This window comes from Etheostoma spectabile, chromosome 19 (genome assembly GCF_008692095.1).
Source record: "Etheostoma spectabile isolate EspeVRDwgs_2016 chromosome 19, UIUC_Espe_1.0, whole genome shotgun sequence".
Taxonomy (NCBI): domain Eukaryota; kingdom Metazoa; phylum Chordata; class Actinopteri; order Perciformes; family Percidae; genus Etheostoma; species Etheostoma spectabile.
The window spans coordinates 8,106,419-8,129,032 of NC_045751.1; the positions used below are offsets into that span (position 1 = coordinate 8,106,419).

A 22,614-nucleotide genomic window follows, 5' to 3' on the forward strand; every position below is an offset into this window, starting at 1 on the left:
GCTCACCACAACATTTAAGCAGCCTCTTAACACACTGCAATTGGTGTGAAACTTTCTTCTTCTCCTTCTTGAAAAAAATGTCTCTCTAAACTGTCAGCTCCCCGCCACCCCAGATGCCATATTTAGGATACAAATGTGAAGAGATGACAGCGTTGTAAAATGGTGCCCGTGCCGAGATTATAATTAACATTTCCAACCTACATCACTCTCCCTCCCACTTCTCCTCTGCTGCTCCCTATTCACCCACTCCTGTACAATAAATGGGAAAAAATGCAAGAAGAAAGGAGAGAAAGGGTGAAGGAAAAGAAAGGGAGATGGAGGAGGAGAAGGAGGAGGAGAGAGTGTGAGAGAGAGAGAGGGAGAGAAGAGGGTGACCAAACGGAGGGAGGAGGGAGGGGGAAACGGCGTATGCTTGTATACAACCCTGATTTCCATTTTTTTCCCAACTCGTAATGTATTTAATTCAAGTGAAACGTAATCATGACGTGTCGTGTCATTAATCTCCTCGCCGCCTCTCCCGTAAGTACACTGAGTCTTTACTTTCAACATATATCCTATATCTTCATTTATCTACTTACATTTTATCCACCACTCTGTTTACATGTACACTTTTATGCATGGTGGCATGAAACACCGGTGATAAACATTTCCAAAATTGTTGAATTTATTGCGAATGTTGTTGCCTGTTTTTTTTGTTTCCTCCTCCACGAGCAACACACGGGATAATGGCCAATGTAGTTGTTGTTGTGTTTTATTTGCAGTTTTGATGTGTACGTGTGTGCGCGCGTGTGCTTGAGTGATTGGCATGAAGGATGTATGTATGTAGCCGCTCCGGACCACTTTACGCGTGTGTCATGTATGTAAACCGGCGTATGTGCGCGCGTGGCCGATATGCATGTAGCCTCTGAGCTTCCTATAGCCCGTGACATGACAAAAAAAAAAACAACCCACATAATTCAGAAAACACTCGGTGTAACATCTGAAATAAGTCGATTCGGCAAGTCAACTCGAAATAAAAATGCGACTTTATGGTTGCAAGATGACGAAAAAGTCACTCGGGAGTGTTTAACGGTGGATTTTCATTTTTATTTTTCAAATTCGCAGAACTTTGAACCAAGTTCTGTTAGCGAGTATCCGCGCGAGGAAAGCCAGTTGGGAAATTCAACAGCGCTATTACCTCTTCTTCTTTATCCGTGTTAACCTCGCTTGAAAACGACGATTGCGCCCCCCCCCCCCCTTTAAAAAAAAAAAAAAAAAAAAAAAAAAAGTAGCTTTCACTAAAAAAAGAGGCACAAGTTCTCGGTGCGTAACGGAGGATTTCGATAAGCCGCAGACATATTGTCCGGGCGTAAAAGTGGATTTTTGCATGTTAGCAAGTTGATTTACAAAGCGTAATTTGTGGGTAGACGCGATTAGCTTGACTAATTCTTTTGTTGGTCACACATTAGGCATTGTGTAGTGCATTGTTTTCGAGATAAGCACCGTCACTTTCATCTGGGATGTGCGCAGGAAAAAAAAAAACGCATCCACAGGCTGGAACAGTGTTTTATAAACGTTAACCTTTCCCCACCTTTTTACTACGATGTTTACTACAATCCGTTTAGTTGTCCTAACGTCACCTCCAGTGTCTACAAGCTCAGAAAGTAGCATAGCAAGTGTGGCATGCAACGTTGTGGCCGTGTGTGTGTGTGTGTGCCAAACGCGTGTTGCCAAATTGTATTCTGGAAAGAGAAGTTACCGGTTTTTAGGTCCGGTTTCAAAAAAAAAATGTGGGTTTTTGGACTCGATGTCGCTTTTTTTGGGGGGACTGATGTCGGTTTGGGAGATTGGCAGAGGACTCGAGATGAAATCCATGATGGCACTTTCTTCCTCCCGTCCTCTCCCCGCTCGCACACACTCGTCTTTTCCCCTCCCTTAATCTTTTGTATAGAAAATTTAAGAACAAAATGGAGCAGGGGAGAGAGCGATAGATAGGCTGACATGACACACACACGCCACCCCCCGACTTCTCCAAACTACATCCCACTGTTTATGATTTTTGATCGCATATTTTTGGAAGCGGGATTGTGCGCGGACACCATCTGCGGGCAGGGTTAATCTCATTTTAGTTGGGGGGGGGGGGGGGGGGGGGGGTGTTTATTAGTGCATTGTTTGTTGATGGTTATTTATTTCATTAATGTGCCTCTAATTGAGATGGCCGCGAGAGAGAAGAGGGGAGAGAGCGACTGAAAATGGTTGCACGTTATTGACGCACATCATAGGGGCGAGGAGGAAATTCCTCATGAGATAAGACGCAGACGTGTCATCTGGGTTGACCGAAGACACTCCTGTCGCCTTTTCCATATCCAATGGAATATGTTTAGGGATCCTGGAATGCCCTATTTTAAAATCCACCCAAAATGTCACACTTCTGAGAACGTGTGCAGAGTGGAAGTAGGTTGACATTGCTGGCTTGTCCTATAAACAGGGATGTTTTGGGCTTCTTTTTCCTTTTACACATATTCTCCAAATCAAATAAACCGTGACTACATCCTGTCTTAACAAATCAGTGCTGTTAAAATTCTTGTCAGAATTGAGGGACTTTTTGTAAGCACTGGTGATGTGATATAAAAAAAAAAAACTAAACCTGAAAACAATCACCTCTCCGTTGGAAAAAGTATCCCTCTACAGGTGCATCTACTTTCCCATACAAGAGGAGGATTTCACGTTGCAAATAGGCTACTCACTGTGCTAACAGGCGTGAAACACTGGCCCTGTGTTAATAAAAAAAAGGAAAAAGAGTGATGGTTTTGCCTCATTCAGACCTCTCTCTGCTTGTTGTGTTCAAGTAGTATCCTCCTCCTCCTCCGCCACCATCAATGCCGCCCTCCTCCCCATCTTTGTACATACTGTACTGTACTTGAAGGGGCACATACAACCCATCCAGGTGGCTCTTGAGGAAGAGATTGTATGTGAGGGAGAAAGAGACTGAGGGAGAGAGAGTAAAAAGGGAGAGGAGTGTAGCACCAATCAAGGCTTCTGATTGATATAATTGGGTCATTAGCGCGCTGCGGGAGAGGCACCTGCTTGCCCTCAGTTAGGGAGAAGCTACTGCATTGTGACATTTTGAGACTGTTGAGAGTTCTGCTGCCTGCTCGGGATTAGCGAGTATTTAGAGCATTAGGGTCTTACTTAAATAGTACGCCACTTGTGCCACTTGTACTGAGTTTGCAGACCAGTTTCAAACTGACTCTTACAACAAAAGGGTGGACAGGTAGAGGGTTGGCTTTTTCTTCAAAACCGGTCCCCTCAGGTGTGCGGTTGACTAAAATCAAAATCATTTTTATCGAAAAGCAGAGCGAGCACAGCGGGTCGCAACACCCGCGGGGTCAAGAAAAAGATAACGTGCGTTCATCAGGAGATGGCGAGCAGAGCGAGCTGAAAGGTGAGTTAGAGAGGCTGAAGGTATTAAGGCGTCAGTATGCTCCGACAGTGTCTGAAACCTCCTACACCTTTCCTTCGTCCCTCCGATAATTTCAGTAACTTTCTGGAATTTACGATCCAATAGGCACGCTGCAGGTGGACAGGTCTGAGGAGGGGAGAAAGGCCGTTTTAAACTTCTCCCAAGCTCTATTATACAACTACTTTCCGCACTGTTTATGTGTGCAACCGAGTACAACGCTATGAAGGCATTCTAGGAAAGTCTGCGCCGGATTAAAAGGTGCCCCGTTATCCCCCTAGTTAAATGATTATTTGGTCTTACACCCCTCTCTGTGACAACGCTTCACCCTGCCATTCAGAACAGCTCTGAACACTTCTGTATTTAATGTGGAGCACAGACTAGTTGTTTTTGAACGTACTCTCACCTTTAGGGTCAAACGCCCTGACATACTGTATGTAGACAACCAAGTTGCTTTCTGACCTTATACACGTACAGTCACAGTGCCTTTGTGCAAGGTGCTTCGCCCAAATTCCAAGCCCCAAGAGGTGTTGATTTACGTACTGACACTCCCATATCCAGTAGGGGTGGGAATCACCAGAGGCCGCACGTTGCCATATCGTCACAATACCATGATATTGCGATTTTAAACATATTGCAATATTCTGCGATTTATTGCAATGTAACACCTTTTTTCCGACTTCACGTTGTTCCCAATTTCAAATGATGTCCCCCCAAAAGAAAAACATCTGTCAACTTTGTCAACATCTGTTTCATCTGAAGTAAACTGGTTGTTCATCTCACTTCAATTGTATTGCGACAAAATGGGATTGTCAAGCAGACAAACTGACTCACACATATGTAATAATAGATCAGTACTTGGCATCTATGTGTCTATACATAAACTTATCGCGATACTATGCTGTATTGACCCCCCCCCCCCACACACACACCACCCCACCCCTAATATACCGGTATATGATAGAAGTGTAATTGAGTGTGCCTGAAGCAAGGTGTTACAAGAAAGAGAACACATGCTCCTCAAATTTCCCCAGGGTAAATAAAGAATCAACCGGTGTTAACAGTTTCTATTTTTCTCCATAGGTGTTCACATGTCTGATGCATGTGATACACATATTACGCAAGGAGGTCACGGTGTAGGGTCAGCGTCCCAGGGGCCTGTGGGTAGTTGGCGTCTTGCTCTAGGACACTTCAGTGGAAGGGGGTGCTTATTGCTGATTAAAAGGGTTTCATTTTTTAAATCCAAATTAGATCATTATTTGACAGTTTTCAGTACGCATTTTGGTTTTTGGATTATAAAATAAAAACAGCATGTAGGCATTTGTTTTTTTTCACCTGTGGGATCCTTCCTTTGTTTTTATCGCTCAACCCCCTGCAGTTGGTCTTCAGAGAGCACAGATAACCCTATCACAGAGAACACATCCAGTGATTTGCTTAAGACATTTGCATGCTCCGAACAAATTCTTCTTTTAAGGCCTCAATCCTGTAATCCTGAATCAGACGAGTCAGTGAGCGCCTCCGCTCAGTGGTTTGGACACAGCACGGCCCGCATGGCTCGGAGCGAGAGCCTCGTTGCTCTGCTCGAGATGCTGTGATGTTTCCAGCGTTCAGATTCACTCGCTCAGATCTGGCACCGCCACGGCGAGCCCACTTCGGCGCTCCCGCTGGAGGAGGAATTCATTCAGAAAGAGCAGGAGCAACAGCTTGAGAGGAGACTGGGAGTGGAGGGAGAGTTAGAGAGAAAGCGAGAAAGGGGAAAGGAGGTAAGGTCAGTCAGGAAGAAATGGGAAACAAAACAGTAGGATAGTGTTAAATTAACAGAAGTAGAGCAGGAGATCTAGTAAAAGCTGAGGACAGAATAGGGTCTATGACTGAATGTGTCATTTTCAGAACTTCTTTATCTGGCTCACAAAATACATATCAAAAAGGCCAATGTATTGCTATTTCAAGGACATCTTTCCTCCCCAAAACAGCACAAATGTCTGTAGTATTGATTTCAAGGCACAAGTGAGCCCTTTGATAGCAATATTACTTCCATTGTCAGACCAAAATGATACACAGAAGTTTGTGTACAAAGAATCCACCAGTCACATCTTTACAGTTAGTAGTGGAGACACAGTGGGAGACTTCCCCCTTATCAGTGTTGAAGATGAAGGGGGGGGGGGGTGAGCCAGACAAAGTTGGAGCTAAGCAGGGAGTGAAGCAAGGGGTTCAGGGAAAGGTGAAATAAAGGAAATGAATACCGTGCGGGGAAGTTCGCCACGTGAGCACGCAATAAAAACCCCAGGACCAAATAACACTGTACCACACAGAGAGCGGACGCCCCCTCTCTTCCTCCCTCAATCGCTCATCCTCTGTTTTATATGCTTTTTTTGTTTTGTTTTTGCAGCCAATCTCTCATACACCCACTTATCCCCGAAGGACACATCACCTCGCGTACACTTCATCATGTGAGAGTAGTAATACAGCTGGAAGAAAAGGTACACTTGTAAGAATTCACTGAAGTACAAAGACATACACAGCCTCCAGAAACACAGTTTACTTTATGCCCTAAGGCCCGGGCCAGAGACCTTGGAGATGCCTATTTTTAGGTACATGGAGAAGGACATGCGCAACAAACGCACACATACAGACACAGATAAGAACACAAAGGTATTGGTCTGTACTCTATTTCCTATTCAGTGTCCCTGCAGGCCAGGGTCCTCAACTTGTAGTTCGGGCCTTTTTCCTTGTGAAATACAGCAGCCCTCCCTGAACTATATAGAAACTGCTTGGCTATAAAAGCTAAAAAGCCCAAAAGGTATAGGCACCAGATACAATACACAAAACCCTCTCAAACAGACTATAAATTACACTTGTATCTCACACACACACACACACACACACACACCACACACACACCACACACCCACACACACACACACACACACACACCACACACACACACACACACACACACCACACACACACACACACACACACACTTAAACTAAGTAAAAGGTGATCACACCCTCACATTTATTTTTGATGTGTAACATTCTGGCATGTACAAACATGCAGTTAGCCTTCAAAATAAAACTGTACCACTCACTGGATATTTACACAATGACATCAAACCCCCCCAAAAATAAACTTGTCTGAACATATCACGCTCGTACTTTCTCAGCAACTATTTATCGCAGATGTGATATATGACTCAGCAACATCCCCTCTTTCCTTTCCCTCTAAACACACCTTGTGACACAAGTGGAGCTATAATTATCTGTATTTAAACAATGCAGGTTTTTTTTGGAGGGGGGGAGTTGGCATAATTGACCTCTGTCATGAAAACTAATATCCAGTTAAGGTAATTCAGTACTTTACATCAGTTATCCCAGTGCCCACAAAGTTACACTGTAATTACTGTAATGACAAAATCATGGCAGTGTGTAACACAACAAGGATATGCTTTTAAGCTGTCATTACTGTGCGAATTGCAATGATGTTAAACTGCTGCAAGTACACTGCACATTTCAGGGTCAGAGAAAAAAGCAGGAGGGAAAGAAAAAAAAAAAAAATCCGTGAAAGAGCAGTTTGAATCTACTTTTATCATTTTTTTTCCCTCTCCATACTTGTATCGAGTATCAACGTGCATGTCAAGACTGACTGTGATTTAGGTGGATTACATTTGGACCTCACATCATGAATGCTTTTCCGGGATGTTCTTTTAAAATCGGATTCCTCCTCCTCTCACAAAACTGCACGCACCTCTTCTTCATACATCCTTTGAACTTGACGGTCAACACCTTGTTGAGCACCTGCGCAATCTATTTGGTTGCATTCCCTGAGTGCAATTGCATATAGAAGTACTTTAAAACTGCAGATTGGGAATTAATTGCCTTTGTTAGTTATGTGGACAAATGTCTCATGGACCATGTCCGGAGGTGGTTTAGGGGAATGGTTCTTTACTGCTTTCCGTGGTTCATTAAAACCAGGGATTCATGTGCTTCTGCTCCACCTGATTCCAATCGGATTTCTGTCCCTCAGTCACCCCAACCCCCTTTCCTTGCATCCATTGCTGCACCTTATCTCCATCTATCCAAATTTTCTTCATTGGCGTGACAGGGCCGGTGGTTGGTGACAGCCACCGTCACGGTGGAACAATGCGTTGTGATGGTGATATTCATATGATAATGCCATCAGACTTAACACTACTGCAGACACGTTTAGATACCCAGTGTCCCTTTTTTCTAGCTTTCCCCTTTCTCTATCTCTCTCTCTCTGTCTGGATGTATTGACTTTTTCAAATGATTTTTAAATCTCTTGTTCTCTGTTCATGTTATGCCCCAGCCTGCCACTCCACCACTCTGATTTCTCTCCTATTCGTTGTTACAGCATGTCTATCTCTTGACCCGATTTTTCTTCCCCCTTTTCCCCTCAACACCATGCTGGCAATCGCATTAAATCATTTTCTTTCACATGGCTTCTGACAATGTTTTTTTTTTTTTTTTTTTAATGCTGCCCAGTTTTTAACTGCACTGTATGTTTCTCTCTGTCTCTCTTTTTTCCCTCTGTCTGCCTCCTTTCTCATTTCTGCTCTTCGCCATGTTGGCAGGGCCCAATCTACCAGCTGATATCAGCATTCCCTGGCACTCTGCCAACTGGCAACACTGCAGGAGAGAAAGAAAGAGAGAGGGAGAGAATGAAAGAAAATTAGTGAATAATAGACGGAGGGAGGGAGGGAGGGAGGGAGCGAGAGAATGAGAGGGGGATGGGAGGAGTGTGAATCGGGGAAAGAAAGACAGAGGGGAAAGGAAGACAGAAAGAGAAAGAACAATAATGGTGGATGAAGAAAGCACTGTCTGTATGTGTGTGTGTGTGTGTGTGTTTATGTGATTGATATGGTGTGATATCCCTGTGAGTCATAGCTGAGCTAAAATGTCAACCGGCTACATAAGAATCTCTGTCATCCAGACTCAGTGACACGCACGCACATACACAAATCCAACTGATCATATAAACACATATGTGACCATACCGCCACGTGAACACAAATATGAGCGACACACCTGCGAACACAGATGTTCCATTGTTTTGCCACAATGATTGATGACCTTTTGTTGTGGGCGCCTCTGCTGCTTCTCAACTCCACCAAATGATGGACGAAAAGAGCCAATGTGCATAAATCCATTCTAACTGCTGTGCTCTCGAAATATTTGGGTGTGTGAGCGTGCTTGCCAAAATGCTTGTGTGTTCAATATGCTGTATATCACACTTTACATTTCAGCTGACTCTGTTATCTGGGTTGACGGTTGCAGTTCAGTCAACACAACAGTAGAATAAGCTTACATTTGTACATTATTTAAACAAGTAACCATGAGTAAGCAGTGCATGGGCCAAAGCACCACACCCTGGCTGTAAATTTAACAAATAGTGTTGTGCATAAGTGCATGCATACTGTACATGAGTGGGCGTGAGTGTGCATTTGTATACAGGCCTGATTTAAGAAAAAAAGCACTGCTACTGTATGAGTGCACAGGAAGGGTGTGTGGGGAAGTCAAAACATTGCGCGCCCATCCTGTTTGGGACAGTCCATGTCCTGCGGTGGTGCCCTTAACTCCTGAACACACACACACACACACACACACACACACACACACACACACACACACACACACACACACACACACACACACTAATCATCCCATATGCGCTAACAATATGCTGGAGTGCATTGTGAACACATGCAGGAGGCAGAACAGGTGCACACCTGTTACACATTTAAGCGCATGCATACACCTACACAGACTGAAGAGTACATGAAGATCAAATAAAGATTTGCTTTGTACTTACCACGTAGATGCATTAAAACACCTTCAAAACGCTGCTGCTGTGAATATGCGTTTGGTTTTTCTGCTATTAGCATTTATGATGGAATACGTTCATAGAGTTTTGGTGCAAATGAGTTTTTATTCTGTTGGAGAAAAATCTGCTACTTGCAGTTCCTCGCTCAATATTAAAAAAAAAAAAAGCATTTATGCCTGCATTGATTGATATTGCCAATTTAGTTAAATAAAGTCTTTAGTCAGATACTAGCTTCAATAATGGGCTAAAATGCATAAAAAATTGGCTGCAATTTAATTTCAAGGTAGATTTTGGATTGCAAATTGCATTTTAAGTTTCTAATCATTCAGTTGTTGTTTTTTGCTTGCTTTTGTCCCCAGAAAATTAAAGGAGGAGGCTGCCATAGAAGTGTGTCCCCCGTCAGCCGAGACACTAAAGAATGGCATAACACCACACACACTTCTGGTAATTATCTACCGTTTTCATATGCATTCACCCATCCAGACATATGAACTTGTTAGGCAAACTAAAACCATTTGTGTTACGTCTATTTCTTGGCCTTTTTCCAGATCTGGACAAGGTTATGTTACAGTTAAAGATAATTATGCACAACATGCAAATGTAACCTTTCCTCTAGGTTTTTAAAGTTGTAACTCTTCTGAAGTCACCAGTTCCACTCACAATTGGTCTCTCTCCCCTTCTCTCTGTGTTTTGCATTTATAGAGGATGGATTCTCCGCCAGAGTGTGTGTTGTCTCTTTCTTTTGAGCAGCCCCAGTCTCCCCAAACACTGCCATCCCTGGACCACAGCCCCCAGGCCTCTTCTCCTCACACCCAGCTCTCTCTACCCAACAGCCCTATTGTCCTGCCAATTCCCAGCCCCGAAACTTCCCCTCAGAGCCCGGACACCACGCCTTATTTCCCCCTCTCTCCCTTTCCCCTCCACGGGGACAACAATCACCACGATGTAGATGAAGAAGATGACACGGAAGGCCTGGATGGAGTTCCTCCGTCCCCAACCCCAGCAGTGGCTCTTTTCCCCGGAGGAGGGGGACAAGAAGCTGTGTGCAGCCCGTGTTTGGACTCCTCTCCACCAGCCACACCATCAGCCCCAATCCTGGGGTTTGGAGCCCTGGAGCTGGCCCTTTCATCTGGGCAAAGTGGAAACTGCAACGACGAGCTAGACCTCCAGCTGTTCCAGAAAGATACTGTTACCAGGGCGATACCTGGAGTGGGAGGGGCTTCACCAGGGCCTGCGCTCAGGTTTCCCTGTCAAGTATGCGGAAAGAGATTCAGATTCCAAAGCATTTTGTCTCTTCACGCCCGAGCCCACAGTCTGGACCGAGACCGCCGAGCTTCAGCTCTATACCGGACTGGACTTCCCTCAACACCCCTGAAGCAGCACCTCAGAATTCAACAGAACCACAAAGACTTAAACCAGAATCACAGAAGTCACCCAAACCAGCGTATAAGGCCAGGGACTCTCATCCAGCATCTCACAGAAGAGGAGGATGACGGTGAGGTCAAAGGTCTAGACAACGGCCTACAGACAGACCAGAACCCAAACTTTTTACTGGATGACAGCACACCATTGACCCCTCCACTTACAGAGGACCCTGTTTCTGTGACCCCTCCCTATTCTTCTACAATTGGGGAGGGTGCGTCTACTCCTATAGCGCCTACATTTCGCTGCCATGCCTGCAAAGGAAAATTCCGTACGGCTTCGGAGTTGGCGCGCCATGTCCGCATTCTCCACAACCCATATAAATGCACTCTTTGTCCTTTCTCTGCCAGCCAAGAAGAGAGCCTGGCATCCCACTTGCAGGAGTGCCACCCTTCCCCTGAGGTACCTGCTCTGCCACCAGCCTTCAATTCAAGGGGAATCATTACAACTCCTGATACTCCTGTGCCCACCCCAACCCATACCCCAGCTCCAACCCCAAGTATAGCACAGGTGACAGCAGCAGCTACAGCGGCTGTGTCCCCCGCACTGCCAGCATTTCGCTGTGATACTTGTGGACAGCGGTTTACCCAGTCTTGGTTCCTGAAAGGACATATGCGAAAGCACAAGGACTCCTTGGACCATAAGTGCCAGGTTTGTGGCCGTGGCTTCAAAGAGCCTTGGTTCCTCAAAAACCACATGAAAGTACATCTCAACAAGCTTGGGCTCAAGACAGGACTGGGAAACCTTGGGGGACTAGGAGGTGCAGAGCAGCAAGCCAAAGGGTCTGCTAATAATCAGTCTCTCAATGCCCTCTATTCAAGCCTCCTTCTCGCCCAGCAAAGAGGGGGAAGAGGTGGACAAGGAAGATCAGAGAGAGAAACTGGAGGAAGAATGGGGATGGGCTCAAGCAAGTCAGCCATTCTGGGCTACCTCGGATTGCCCAATGATGGCAGTGGGGCCAGCTGCATGGAGAGACTTCAAGCAGTGGCTCAGGTGGCGGAGATGGGAAATGGTGGTGGTGGTGGCATTGGTGGCTCAGGAGTAGGGGACCAAGGAAGAGGAGGGGGAGCAACTAGAGGAGTGGGCACAGGTGAGACTACCGCATCAATTTCAGAAGGAGACCAAGCAACTTGGTGGCAGCTTGTGGCTCGCAGCCTGGCAGTAGCTCAGCAGCAGCAGCAACAGCAGCAGCAGCAGCAGCAGCAGCAGCAGCAGAGGTCCCACCAGCGAGGCCAGCAACAAGGCCAGCGAGGCACAGGTCGGAGCTCAGTGATCACAGAGGCCGACCAAGTCAGAGCGTACCTTGGAGGCCTGGATCCAAGAGAGGAGTCTGGTGGAGCAGGAGGGCCATGGGAATGCCCAGACTGTGGAAAGCTGTTCCGCAGCCTGCAGCAGGTGGTGGTTCATGCTCGCGTTCACACTCAGAGGCCCCAGAAAGGAGGTGGTGGCGAAGAGGAGGGGAGTGGTAGTCGCAGAGGATCAGGGCTAGGAAGACGAGCCAGCGGTGAAGTGAGGCAGGAATCTCAGCTACACAGTGGTGGATCCCAACAAACAGGAGAAGTGAGACAGGAATCAAAACTGCACAGTAGTGGATCACATCAAGCAGGAGGAGCTACAGGGTTTCACTCTGTCATCTCAAGCCTCAAAGGTACAATCACATGCTCTTTTCTCAATTTCGTCTAGTGGCTTGTGTTCTTTTGCTTACATGTAACGGTATTATTATCACAAGATTATATTATTTGCATACTGTTTTTCTGTTACAAATAGAAGCTCACGTGGGGTATTCACACTAGCTGTTATCTTTACATTTCTCTTCCCTTGCAGGAGAAAACGGCTTGACAGCAGTCTCCTCCATACCTTCAGTTCCCACCAGGGAGCGAGTGCGTGGTAGAGGAATAAAAGACTGCCCCTACTGTGGTAAAGCCTTCCGCTCTTCACACCATCTCAAAGTGCACCTGAGAGTTCACACAGGTGAGAAACTGCTGTGAGTTTAACAAACCACATTTACTTTTTTTAACCTTTAGAAATCCCTGGAAAGGTTTCATTGAGCATCCTTGCTTTAGCAGCGCTAGCTTTTTCCTTTTATACACATTCACCCCAGAGTGCTGGCCAGCGCTAATCATAGCCCTCTACTGCAGGCAACCAAGCAGCCCCACTGGAGCAACTCCTGGTTAAGTGCCTTGCTTGAGGGTATACTTACGGTAGTTTGTGAGGAAAAATCAAGCCACTCCAGGGATTAAATTTGGTTAAATTTTAGTAAAAGGCTCACATCTCTCACTAGTCAGTAAACTCACCTTCAACAAAGCTACAAAAAACATTTTTTTAAATAGTACTCTTTTTTCCAAAATGATCTAATAAATTGATTTGCCCAACTCTAAATTCTTTTTTTTTTTTAAATAAAGTATATTAATTCTCACATAAACATCATGACAAGGTGTAAATATGCTCACAGATTTCTCCATGATCATTGTTTTGCCTTAAATCTGTCTAGAGATTCACATTCTCCGATCTTGTTTTACCTCAATCTACCTCAAATCATTCAGAATAATTCTAACTAAAGAACAGACACTCCAGCAGACTTTTTCCCAGATTTAAAAAAAAAAAAAAAAAATGAAGAAAAAAAACTTGTGTTGAATTTCCGGTGATAAGTCAGTAGGAACTGTAATGAAAATTGGGAACTCTCACAGCACTCACTCACACTCTTAATTAATGATCCATATTCATAAGACTTTATCAGCATGATTCATTGCCATTGCTTTTTTTAATTATTTGCCTTCTTCACTTGATGCATTTGATCAAAATTAAGATCCATCTTCCATTTTTCTGAGATGCCACCATTTGCCAGCAACTGGTAACGGGAGCACATCCAAGTCTTTCCAGCAAGACAAAAACGCCTAAAATACATTCAATGAAATCTACAATATTGCCATTATGAGAAATCTTCTATTGCTGAAAGGACCTATCACATCACAACTTTTTTAATCATGATAACGTACAGCTTTTTTTCTAATGCTTCTCTGTGCCATCAAGTGATTACCACATGGTCAGTAATTCAAGTGAAGGCATCAAATTATAATAATACTCTCTTGATATTACTGTCCTCTTGAGATTATTGCCCCTCGAGATTTCTATCCCATTCTGTTTTGCTTCAGCAACATCAAATTGTTCATACTTTTGCATGTACATCTGCATTTATCAACCAAGCTGTGTTCTTTGTGTGTTTATTTTTTTCCTCTTGTGAATACGATCATTTACGTTTTTCATAATGCATTCCTGCTGTTGATATCCCTCCAGCATGATGCCCCATCCTCTTTATCCCTCCCAGCAGTCTAATTTTTACATCAGTGATGGAATACTGCCATCTCCCTTCAAAATACGTAATTACATCTCCCACTCACCTCTGTTTGAAGGACCATGCTACTTATTTTGCAAGTTACTGCTCACCATTTTTTTGAAAGAATGCTTGAGTGTTTCAGATTTCTTTGTCTGACTCAGGCAGGCAGCCATTGTCTTCTAGTCATTCACTATGGTATAAACACATATTTAGGCAATATCAATTTGAAGACTCTTCAAATGTGCCATGTGTAATCCATGACAGGCAAGGTGGGATATATATATATATATATATATACACACACACACACACACACACACACTTTTCTTCTAGCCCTAATATGACATTTATGTACGATTTGTTGTAAATGAGCTAAAACATGCAAAATCAGTGGTCTCATTAGGCTTCAACTAGGTTAGGTGCTACTACTTTTTTAAAATGTTGTTTTGTCTGTCTTATTTTCTTTAGGTGAAAGACCCTACAAATGTCCCCACTGTGACTATGCTGGTACCCAGTCGGGCTCGCTGAAGTACCACCTCCAGCGGCACCACAGGGAGCAACGCAACGCTTTGTCAGCCTCCTCCAATTCTTCCTCTAGTGGTCTCACCTCCACTATCCACAGTCTGACCTCTGCAACCTCTGGACTGGCCAAGCAGCGCAGATCCCAGCTCAACCACTGCCCGGTCAACCGAGGCCCAACCGACCCCACCTCCCAGTCCAGCCAGCAGTCTTGGCTCCTTGGGGTTCCAGACCAGCGAGAGCATCGGAAGGCCTTGGCGGCTCTAAGGGATGTTGACTTGGAGACCCAGTACAGGTATCTTTCTGGGGTGATGGGGGCCCTTTACCAAGGTGGAATGGAAGGAGGTTGGATTAGGGAGTCTCCCCCACCTAAGGCCCCTAAAGTGTCCCGCCGAAAGCCCCTTACTACTAGCCGAATGGTTCAGTCGTCAACTGATAAGGAAGGGCCTGCGCTTTCAATTCAAGAGGGGGGTTTTGAACCATTGGATCTGTCCCGTCGCCCCTCACCTGGCCTTGGAGGCATGGAGGAAGATGGATGCATGAGTGTAGGGGAGGGAGGAGGTGTTGGTGAAGGGGATGGCGGAGGGGATAGTTCAGCAGGGATCAAACTGAGCCAGTGTTTGTTCTGCCCTTTCCGTACATCTTCAGCAGAGCTGATGGCCATGCACCTGCAGGTCAACCACACTAGTAAGTCCAGGCGCAAAAGAGCCCCTTCTACCGCCTTGGATGATGATGGAGCCCCAAAGGCCACCAAGCCCCGGATGGATCAGTCTGATCTTGACTCTCTGACAATATGGAGGCATGTGACTGAGGCAGAGTCCCAGGCATCACTCGGGGGATGGTCCTCAACGCAGGCTAAGACCCTGAACGGGCTATCTCCGGCTACAGAAGAACATCTGGATGACATCCTTGACCACCCAGACGTGGCATCAGTATCCAAGAATGTAAGAGACCGTCTGGCACTCAAGGGAACGATGGAGGGGGACGAGGAAGAGCAAGAGGAGGAATTGGAAGATATTTTGGAGAACAGCAGTCTGGAGGATTCGGAGGACCAAGATCTGAGGATGTCCCTGGCTCTTTCACCTGTGCTGACCTCCAACCACATGGTGGGAGAGGAGGAAAGACTCTTAACAGATTAAAATCCTTTGGGATGAAATCATTTAAATTGGATAGTTGGGTTCAATGTTTTCAATCGCATTTGACACAGAATTGAAGAAGGGGCAGGTAGCTTTGCAGAGCAAACAGGACTCTTCACTCCTAAGGTTTTGAAAAGAACAGAGAATCACATCACAGCTGTTATTTTCCCTCCAACATTATTCATCTACTTCAATTCTGAGACTGTGACTAACCACAAAATAAGCCTCTTGTACAAAAGAGCATAGCGGCATCTTTACAGGATTTTGCTGGCTTTTTTCCTCTTTCTTTCAAGCTTCAATCCAAGATGGATGGTTTTTAAGGTGATCTCCTATTTGATAAATGAAAGAAACTTAGGGCATAATTCCTGCATCATTTCACACGCATTCATTTCACACTAATAATGGACTGTTTATCCCAGACTACTATACTGACCAAGCTGAAGCCAGCTGGGAAGAGATGTTCTCCTAACTGACCATTGAACAGTTTGAAACCTCAAACTTCAAGTTTCCCCTCAGCCCACACGAGGAGGAAAGTTGAGTCAAGAAATGTTTTAACCTGTGAATCTCAGCTAAGCTACTTGGTATTAATTTAAGGCATGAGGTAACTGTTGCGGGCCGCAAGCTTTCCCTCAAGTATATATCACTGCCTTGTTTGTCTGAAAAGTGTTTCTACGCGATTGTCCTAAAGAAAACGGAAATGTTTGTAACATTTTTTCTTTTTGAGTTAGTGCCTGTTCATGTATGTTGTCAAGAGAGCCTCTGGTATTCCTGCGTATCGAGGCTCTGATAGGTCATTCATTTTATCTGAATATACAGTTTAAAACAATTTAAGTACAATATATTTGTTAAAAGTGGTTCTAGGGTGTTGTGAATAGTTACGTTGTAAAAGTAATGATACATCGTAGCGTGATGTCCTTGACACGGACGGCAGACGTTTGTGGCTCAGCTTGAAAAGAAAACAAAAAAAAAGTAGGTGATATAATGTATAATGCGATGAAAGAGGTCAAAGGCTGAGCGATAAAAGGGGTAATGTAGATGCATTGAGAAGAACAAAACTCAGAGCGGGAGTCCGATCGAGGGCTGTAGGAACGTCGCCCAAGCCCCAGAACACAATCAACTGACACAGCCTTTTTAAAGAGACAGAGACTTAGCAACTGTGTCAAAAAGGAACAATCTCTCCATAGGAGAGAAGATACAAGGTAAACGAAAAAGACACCAGTACCCCTGCCAAACAGGACTTAAGCTGAGAAACAAGTACTCTGGGGGTATGGTGTCTTTTAGATGAGTAGATTCCCTTCTTCTTTTATAAGACAAGAAAAGACAAGACAATGGTAGGAGTAATTATTAAAACACTAACAAATGCATAGACATCCCAGTAGAATATGTGTAGCTTTTGTAATGACAATAAGAAGAAGAAGAAAAAAAAAAGCAGACTTTTGTTTATTTTCATTTCAAGATGCGTACAGAAAAAGGTTATCAATATAGGTAATATTGATTATAATGTTTGTGAGCTAAGACTAGTTGGAATGTCTATACAGAGCACTGTGCAAGGTTTGAGTTCCCAAAGTAGTTGTTTTTATTTTGACTTTATTGATAGACCAAACGTTTTTTTTTTTCAATGGAAGTTGCCACTTTCTGTTGTCGTTTTAAATGTGTAAAGCTGTGGTTTCCATAGATTTACCCCATCTATTAGCCAAATCGGTCAATCAGTTGATCAGTGCATCAAACATCCAACCATTGAACTCGTTGTTAGAGGAAGTTCTCATTCAAAATACATCACTATGTGTTTACATCGACACATCTACCGCTATAAATGAAAACAATCTCTGATAATGACTTCTTGTTTTGAAGAGTAAAAAAAAAAATATATGAATGTGAGACAGTAATATCCCCTCACACTGGTTAGCAATTATTTATCTATATTACCTAATTTTTGATGGGGTATTCTACGTTTGCAACCACACCTTAATGTGCATTAATGTGTTTAAGTTCCTTCTTTAGAGCACCTTATGAGTTTTGTAGTGAAAGTCCCTTAGTGGTGTCTCCTTAACAACTACTGTCAATGCCATCGTGCCTTCTGTTTCAAGCACTTCCTGGTGTATTTTGTAAAACTCACCAAAAGCACTTAGCCTACATCACACTCTTTTCTTCCTCTCTGTCTCCGTCCTTCTCTCTCTTCTCTTTTCTTCCTCTTCTCCTTCATCACCGCCACTCATTTCCTTAATCCCTTTCTCGTGTCTTCACCTCTTGACCCCTCTCTCCTGGGGGAAGATGTTTTCATACCAGATTTCCCTCTTCTGTTCAGGCCTGTTCGGCCCTAAACAAGGCCACTAGGCCTTATTACAATCTAGCATGGCTAGACTTTTGAAAGAATGGACTATCTAACCTTTAGACAAGAAAAATCATTATAGATGTAGGGTTGGACAACTTCTGGTCTTTAATACTAACCCTTTGTAAACCAAAGCCCAAGTCTAATGAATATTATCTCATGATGGTACCAAAACATGTCCGAGGTGACACTAAAGCATGTATCAACTTAAGAAAACAAAATAATTCACCCCTCTCTTTCGTCTATCTCTCTCTAACCCATCCTCCCTCCTTTTCTCTCTCTCTCTCTCTCTCTGATGCTTGCTCTTCCTCCATGTCGCTCTCTCGTCCGTAAACTGTCTATCTCTAGCACCACTTGAAGGTGACGTGTACTATCTGGTATTGAGGCCTTTATTAGATTTTTATTTCAGTTTGTGTGGTGTTTGTTCAATGCCGTTGAGATGGAAAAATGCTCTTCTTATATTGATAATTATTATTGTTTTGGCATTATGGTTGGAAAAAAAAAAACAGCAAAAAAAAAACAAACAAGAGAAATGTGTTGTTGAATGTTGTACAGATAGCACTAGAGATGTTGTGTTTTTTTTTAAAGAGAGCACAAACCTGAGTGATGGCCCCTTCTACTCCTCCCACTGGCAGATGGGAATAAAACAGCCTGCCAATCAATCTAGATGTCTAATGACAAAAATGTCCTCGGTGATGACAGGTTTTCAAAACAACCCCTTTCGTCTAAGTAGCGTTCTTCTCTGAAGATTTGAATGCAAAAGAAGGCAGCCTTTGACTCAAACCCTATGACCAAATTTCTTGCACATCCTCTCTAAAAGATGAAAGCAGCACTTGAGCCAATAGTTTCACTTTTTGAGGTATAGTTTTACACATAGGTGACTTTAAGGTGTGTTTTTTTGGATCAAATAGATCCAAATCCTACACCTTAATCACTGAGGAGTTAGGAACTATTTGATCCCAGAGAGGTGTGCCTAGTTAGACATCTGGTGAAGGTGCGCTATGCAGTTTGCTATGCTACGCTTTTCGCTGGCAGGTTACCCTACAGAGCTCCCTCTACAGCTTTGGACTAGATATTTGGCAACTCCTCTGTTTACTTGTGTCTGACTCCTCGCTCGGTCAGTCTGCCGTTTCCTCTTTCTCTGTTCCTCCGACAATGCTTTCCTAAGTTTCTTTTTTGCCGGCTCAGCCGTGACAAATACAAATCCATCACTACTTTGTTAACTGGTTCCTGAATGGGCCATGAAGCAATTCCATGAAGCAATTCGTTACATCGCAAGACCTGATATCACGCGATACTTCCTGGCGCTGAGTCCATCGACTTGTCGGCCAAAAGTTTCAAGGGTGGTTTTTTCCGCTCACAGGTGCTAGGGAAGAGCGAGACGGCCACCATTCAAGTCGATAAAAGTCATATCACCATTCCAATGACTCCGACGCTGTTCAGTTCAGGTAAATTAAGCTAAAAAAGAAAAAAATGCACCGTTCCCCTTTAATTGAGCAAAGCTAGGGCGAGCTTGCTGTTCAAACTACCTTAAAGTTCTCAACAACAACCAAAAAGAAAGCATCCTTGAGTTTGGTTGGGATATAAAATGGCAAAATTCTCTTCAAAACAAACTATTCCTTTAAATTTGTTTTCTGCTGCATACAATGTGGCTCCTTTGTGATTTTTCAAACACGTGAAAATTGCACCTTATCTCCTGATCGTGAATCAGATAACTTCACCAAAAGGGTAATAATTCAGAGGCCATTATACGGGCTGATCCTACACGTACAACATCTATAGGTCGGGTCGTTTTGAAGGCATTGTTCATTGTGAAATGACAAATCTTTACGAGGTGAGGGGACCATGCTGGGTTTGGGCTCTTGTGTAGTTTACTGCCATTGCAGTGAGGGAAAACTGATCTAACATAGTAGTGACTAATATGACTTTGTGGACAGATAAAAAAAATAAAAAATAAAAAAATAAAACACATTAGAAATAAATAAACACAAACAAAATAACCCGGTATCTTGTTGTCATGTCTTTCTACCCCCGATGCCATGTCTCTTTTACGTTGTAAATACTCACACTACATGATCACGATAAATCCCCAGACTGTATGAATATGTACTTATTGCTCGTTACACTTTTTTATGTGAAGAGAAGTTTAGGATGCTTCACCACATCTGATCCAGTCTGAATTAAGATGCTTCAAACTACTTTTAGACAAGGGAACCGCCTTGTGGCTTTGAGTGGAACTGCAGGAAGCAGGGACACCCCAGCTGACGTGGTTCGGGCATCTGGAGGCCTCCGGGAGAAAACCCAAGACTAGGTGGATTGTATCTTCACCGTAGGGCTAGGCAATAAAATGTTATCAATATTGTCTTAAATTTTGGATGTCGTGATATGACACAAATGTCGTTTTTCCTGGTTTTAAGGGCTACATTACAGTTACGTGATGTCATTTTCTGAACTATCCAGACTGTTCTAGCTGCTCTATTATTGGCCTTTACCCACTTAGTCATATCTCTACATTACCACTGATTATTTATCAAAAATCTCATTGTGTGAATAGGTTTGTGAAAGCACCAACTGTCAACACTACACTATCATTATTGAGTTATTTGGTCAAACTTGACATGATTAATGATAGTGAGTGTTCCCAGCCCTACCCCACCCTGGCCTGGGATCCACCAGTCAGAGCTGGTTAATGAGGCCCAGGACAAGGACGTTTAGGGTTCCCTCGCTGGAGCTGCTGCCCCCACAACCCGACTCTGGATAAGCAAAATGAAAATGGAGGGAGGGACATCCCATTTCCCCCCTTCAACTAGAAATTCATTTCTACTCTTTTTAGAAATACTGGGGTGAATAACAATTCCAGATTAACTATAATAAGGAGAGTCTGGGGCCCTCGGCAATAGTTAGTCATATTAGAAATCAGGGAATTTAAGCTTTTTAATTATAATTGAATTAGTATTCCACAGCAGTAGTTGCCAACCTTTGACGCAAGTTAGAAAAAAAAGTGTTGTACTGTAGAAGTATTTTTTTCCGTTGCCACACAATCATTTTATGACCCGTTGTACAGAGTCCATCCTCCAGGGTGGGAGCCAGTGACTCAGAAGGTTTATGTTTGAAACTGTAACCCGGTCAATCAGTGATAATTGCTCTTGCTGGAGGCATGTGAAAAACCCTTCCAAGTAGACAGCAATATATTCATAACAGAAAATGTATAGTTGGCTGAATATAAAATATCGAGGGCTGGCCTAGATATGATGTTGCATTTCTGATGTTTCTTGCAGCAGCAATGGTTCCAGTTACCATGTTACAAATGATAGATATATATATATATATAGATATATATATAGATAGATAGATAGATAGATAGATAGATAGATAGATAGATAGATAGATGTATAGCGGAGATCTTCTTGTGTAATGTCTCAACGATTTGCAGGTTAAACATAACTCTAAATGAACCATAAGCACGAACAAAGGCTTGGACCTCCTGCTCACCGCCTGCATAGCGTGGGCCCCTTATGACCACATAAAGTGCCAAATTCCAGATCAGCCCATTTGAGCTTTTTAATTTCCTCAAAAGGAAGAGCAAGATACCCAGTGCTCGGTTTACACCTATCACCATTTCTAGCCACTGGGGGACCATAGGCAGGCTGGGGGAGCACATATTGATGTTAAAAAACGTCATAAAGTGAAATTTTCATGCCATGGGACCTTTAACAGGTTAGGGATTGCACACTGCCAGCGTGACATGCACATTTTCGGCACGGTTCAAAACGACACCTATTTTTCACACGGCACGCAAGCGTGTTGGAAGCGTTTCCAGGCAACACAGAATACGGAAAGATGTTTATATGTCATTTTGACACAAATACATTTAAGAAGTGACATTTTGATGTTTGAAAGTCCCTAGGTTTTGACATAAGGAGCCTTGGAGGCCTTGTGTGAATTGTTGTTGAGTCATCCATCCATGTACCTGCAGCTATTCTTCCTGACTACAGCAGAAAGGTTGTCTACTATGAACACCACTGCGGTTCTCCTAGTGTCTTGAGGCATCGACTAATGAATCATTTCCAAATTATGTGTATCTGGAGTGAGTTTAAAACTGACTCAAAGTCCCAAACTAGGAGTTTGGGGATTTCAGCATGTGATGATTTATGACGCAACATCGCCCTCAAGTGGAGAAATTTTGCTGCATGACACGTTGATATGCTCATCTCTGGATTAGAACTATATAATCTGTTCCTTACTGTAAATAGGCTGGTAAGGTAGTAAGTAAGGCAAACAACAGCACCATTAGGTTTGTTAATTAAGTTGGGTTTCGTGTAGCAAACGTAAAGAAATACAGTCCAAACTGAGTAAAGTAAGCAGCACAAAAGTGGATGTCACTGAGCCGTCTTTCAAAATAAAATCAAGAATGCCATGGCTTTTATAAAATAAAAAAAAGAATATGTTTGTATATACAATTGACAGTACAGACTGACATCTTTGTATTATCATTTAATACCCAATTGATCTTCAAATTATTTTTGTTTCTGCCTTCATGGTTTAACCCTTGTGTTGTCTTCCCGTTAACCATGAACTTGCCCTTCCAGGT

The 22,614-nt window shown here is 43.5% G+C and overlaps 1 protein-coding gene and 1 long non-coding RNA gene across 3 annotated transcripts; one reads left to right on the top strand and one right to left on the bottom strand.

The window, feature by feature from the left end:
- Positions 1–303: 303 nt before the first annotated feature.
- znf219 (zinc finger protein 219) lies at positions 304–18,698 on the top strand. 2 transcript variants are annotated; one of them, XM_032543962.1, is made up of 5 exons: positions 304–519; positions 9,643–9,727; positions 9,986–12,353; positions 12,530–12,622; positions 14,508–18,698. In XM_032543962.1, the coding sequence occupies exons 3-5, from the start codon at positions 9,989–9,991 to the stop codon at positions 15,695–15,697; spliced, it is 3,648 nt and encodes a 1,215-aa protein (XP_032399853.1). In that variant the 5' UTR covers positions 304–519; positions 9,643–9,727; positions 9,986–9,988; the 3' UTR covers positions 15,698–18,698. The 2 variants fall into 2 exon arrangements, with proteins under 2 accessions (XP_032399853.1, XP_032399852.1); XM_032543961.1 differs by having other exon boundaries at positions 305–519; positions 12,530–12,676.
- LOC116706917 (uncharacterized) lies at positions 2,956–21,936 on the bottom strand. The gene is made up of 3 exons (XR_004336366.1): positions 21,796–21,936; positions 8,827–8,829; positions 2,956–2,967 (listed from the first exon to the last, which is right to left on the bottom strand). It is a non-coding gene; the product is annotated as an uncharacterized LOC116706917 (long non-coding RNA).
- Between the last annotated feature and the right edge of the window lie 678 nt (positions 21,937–22,614).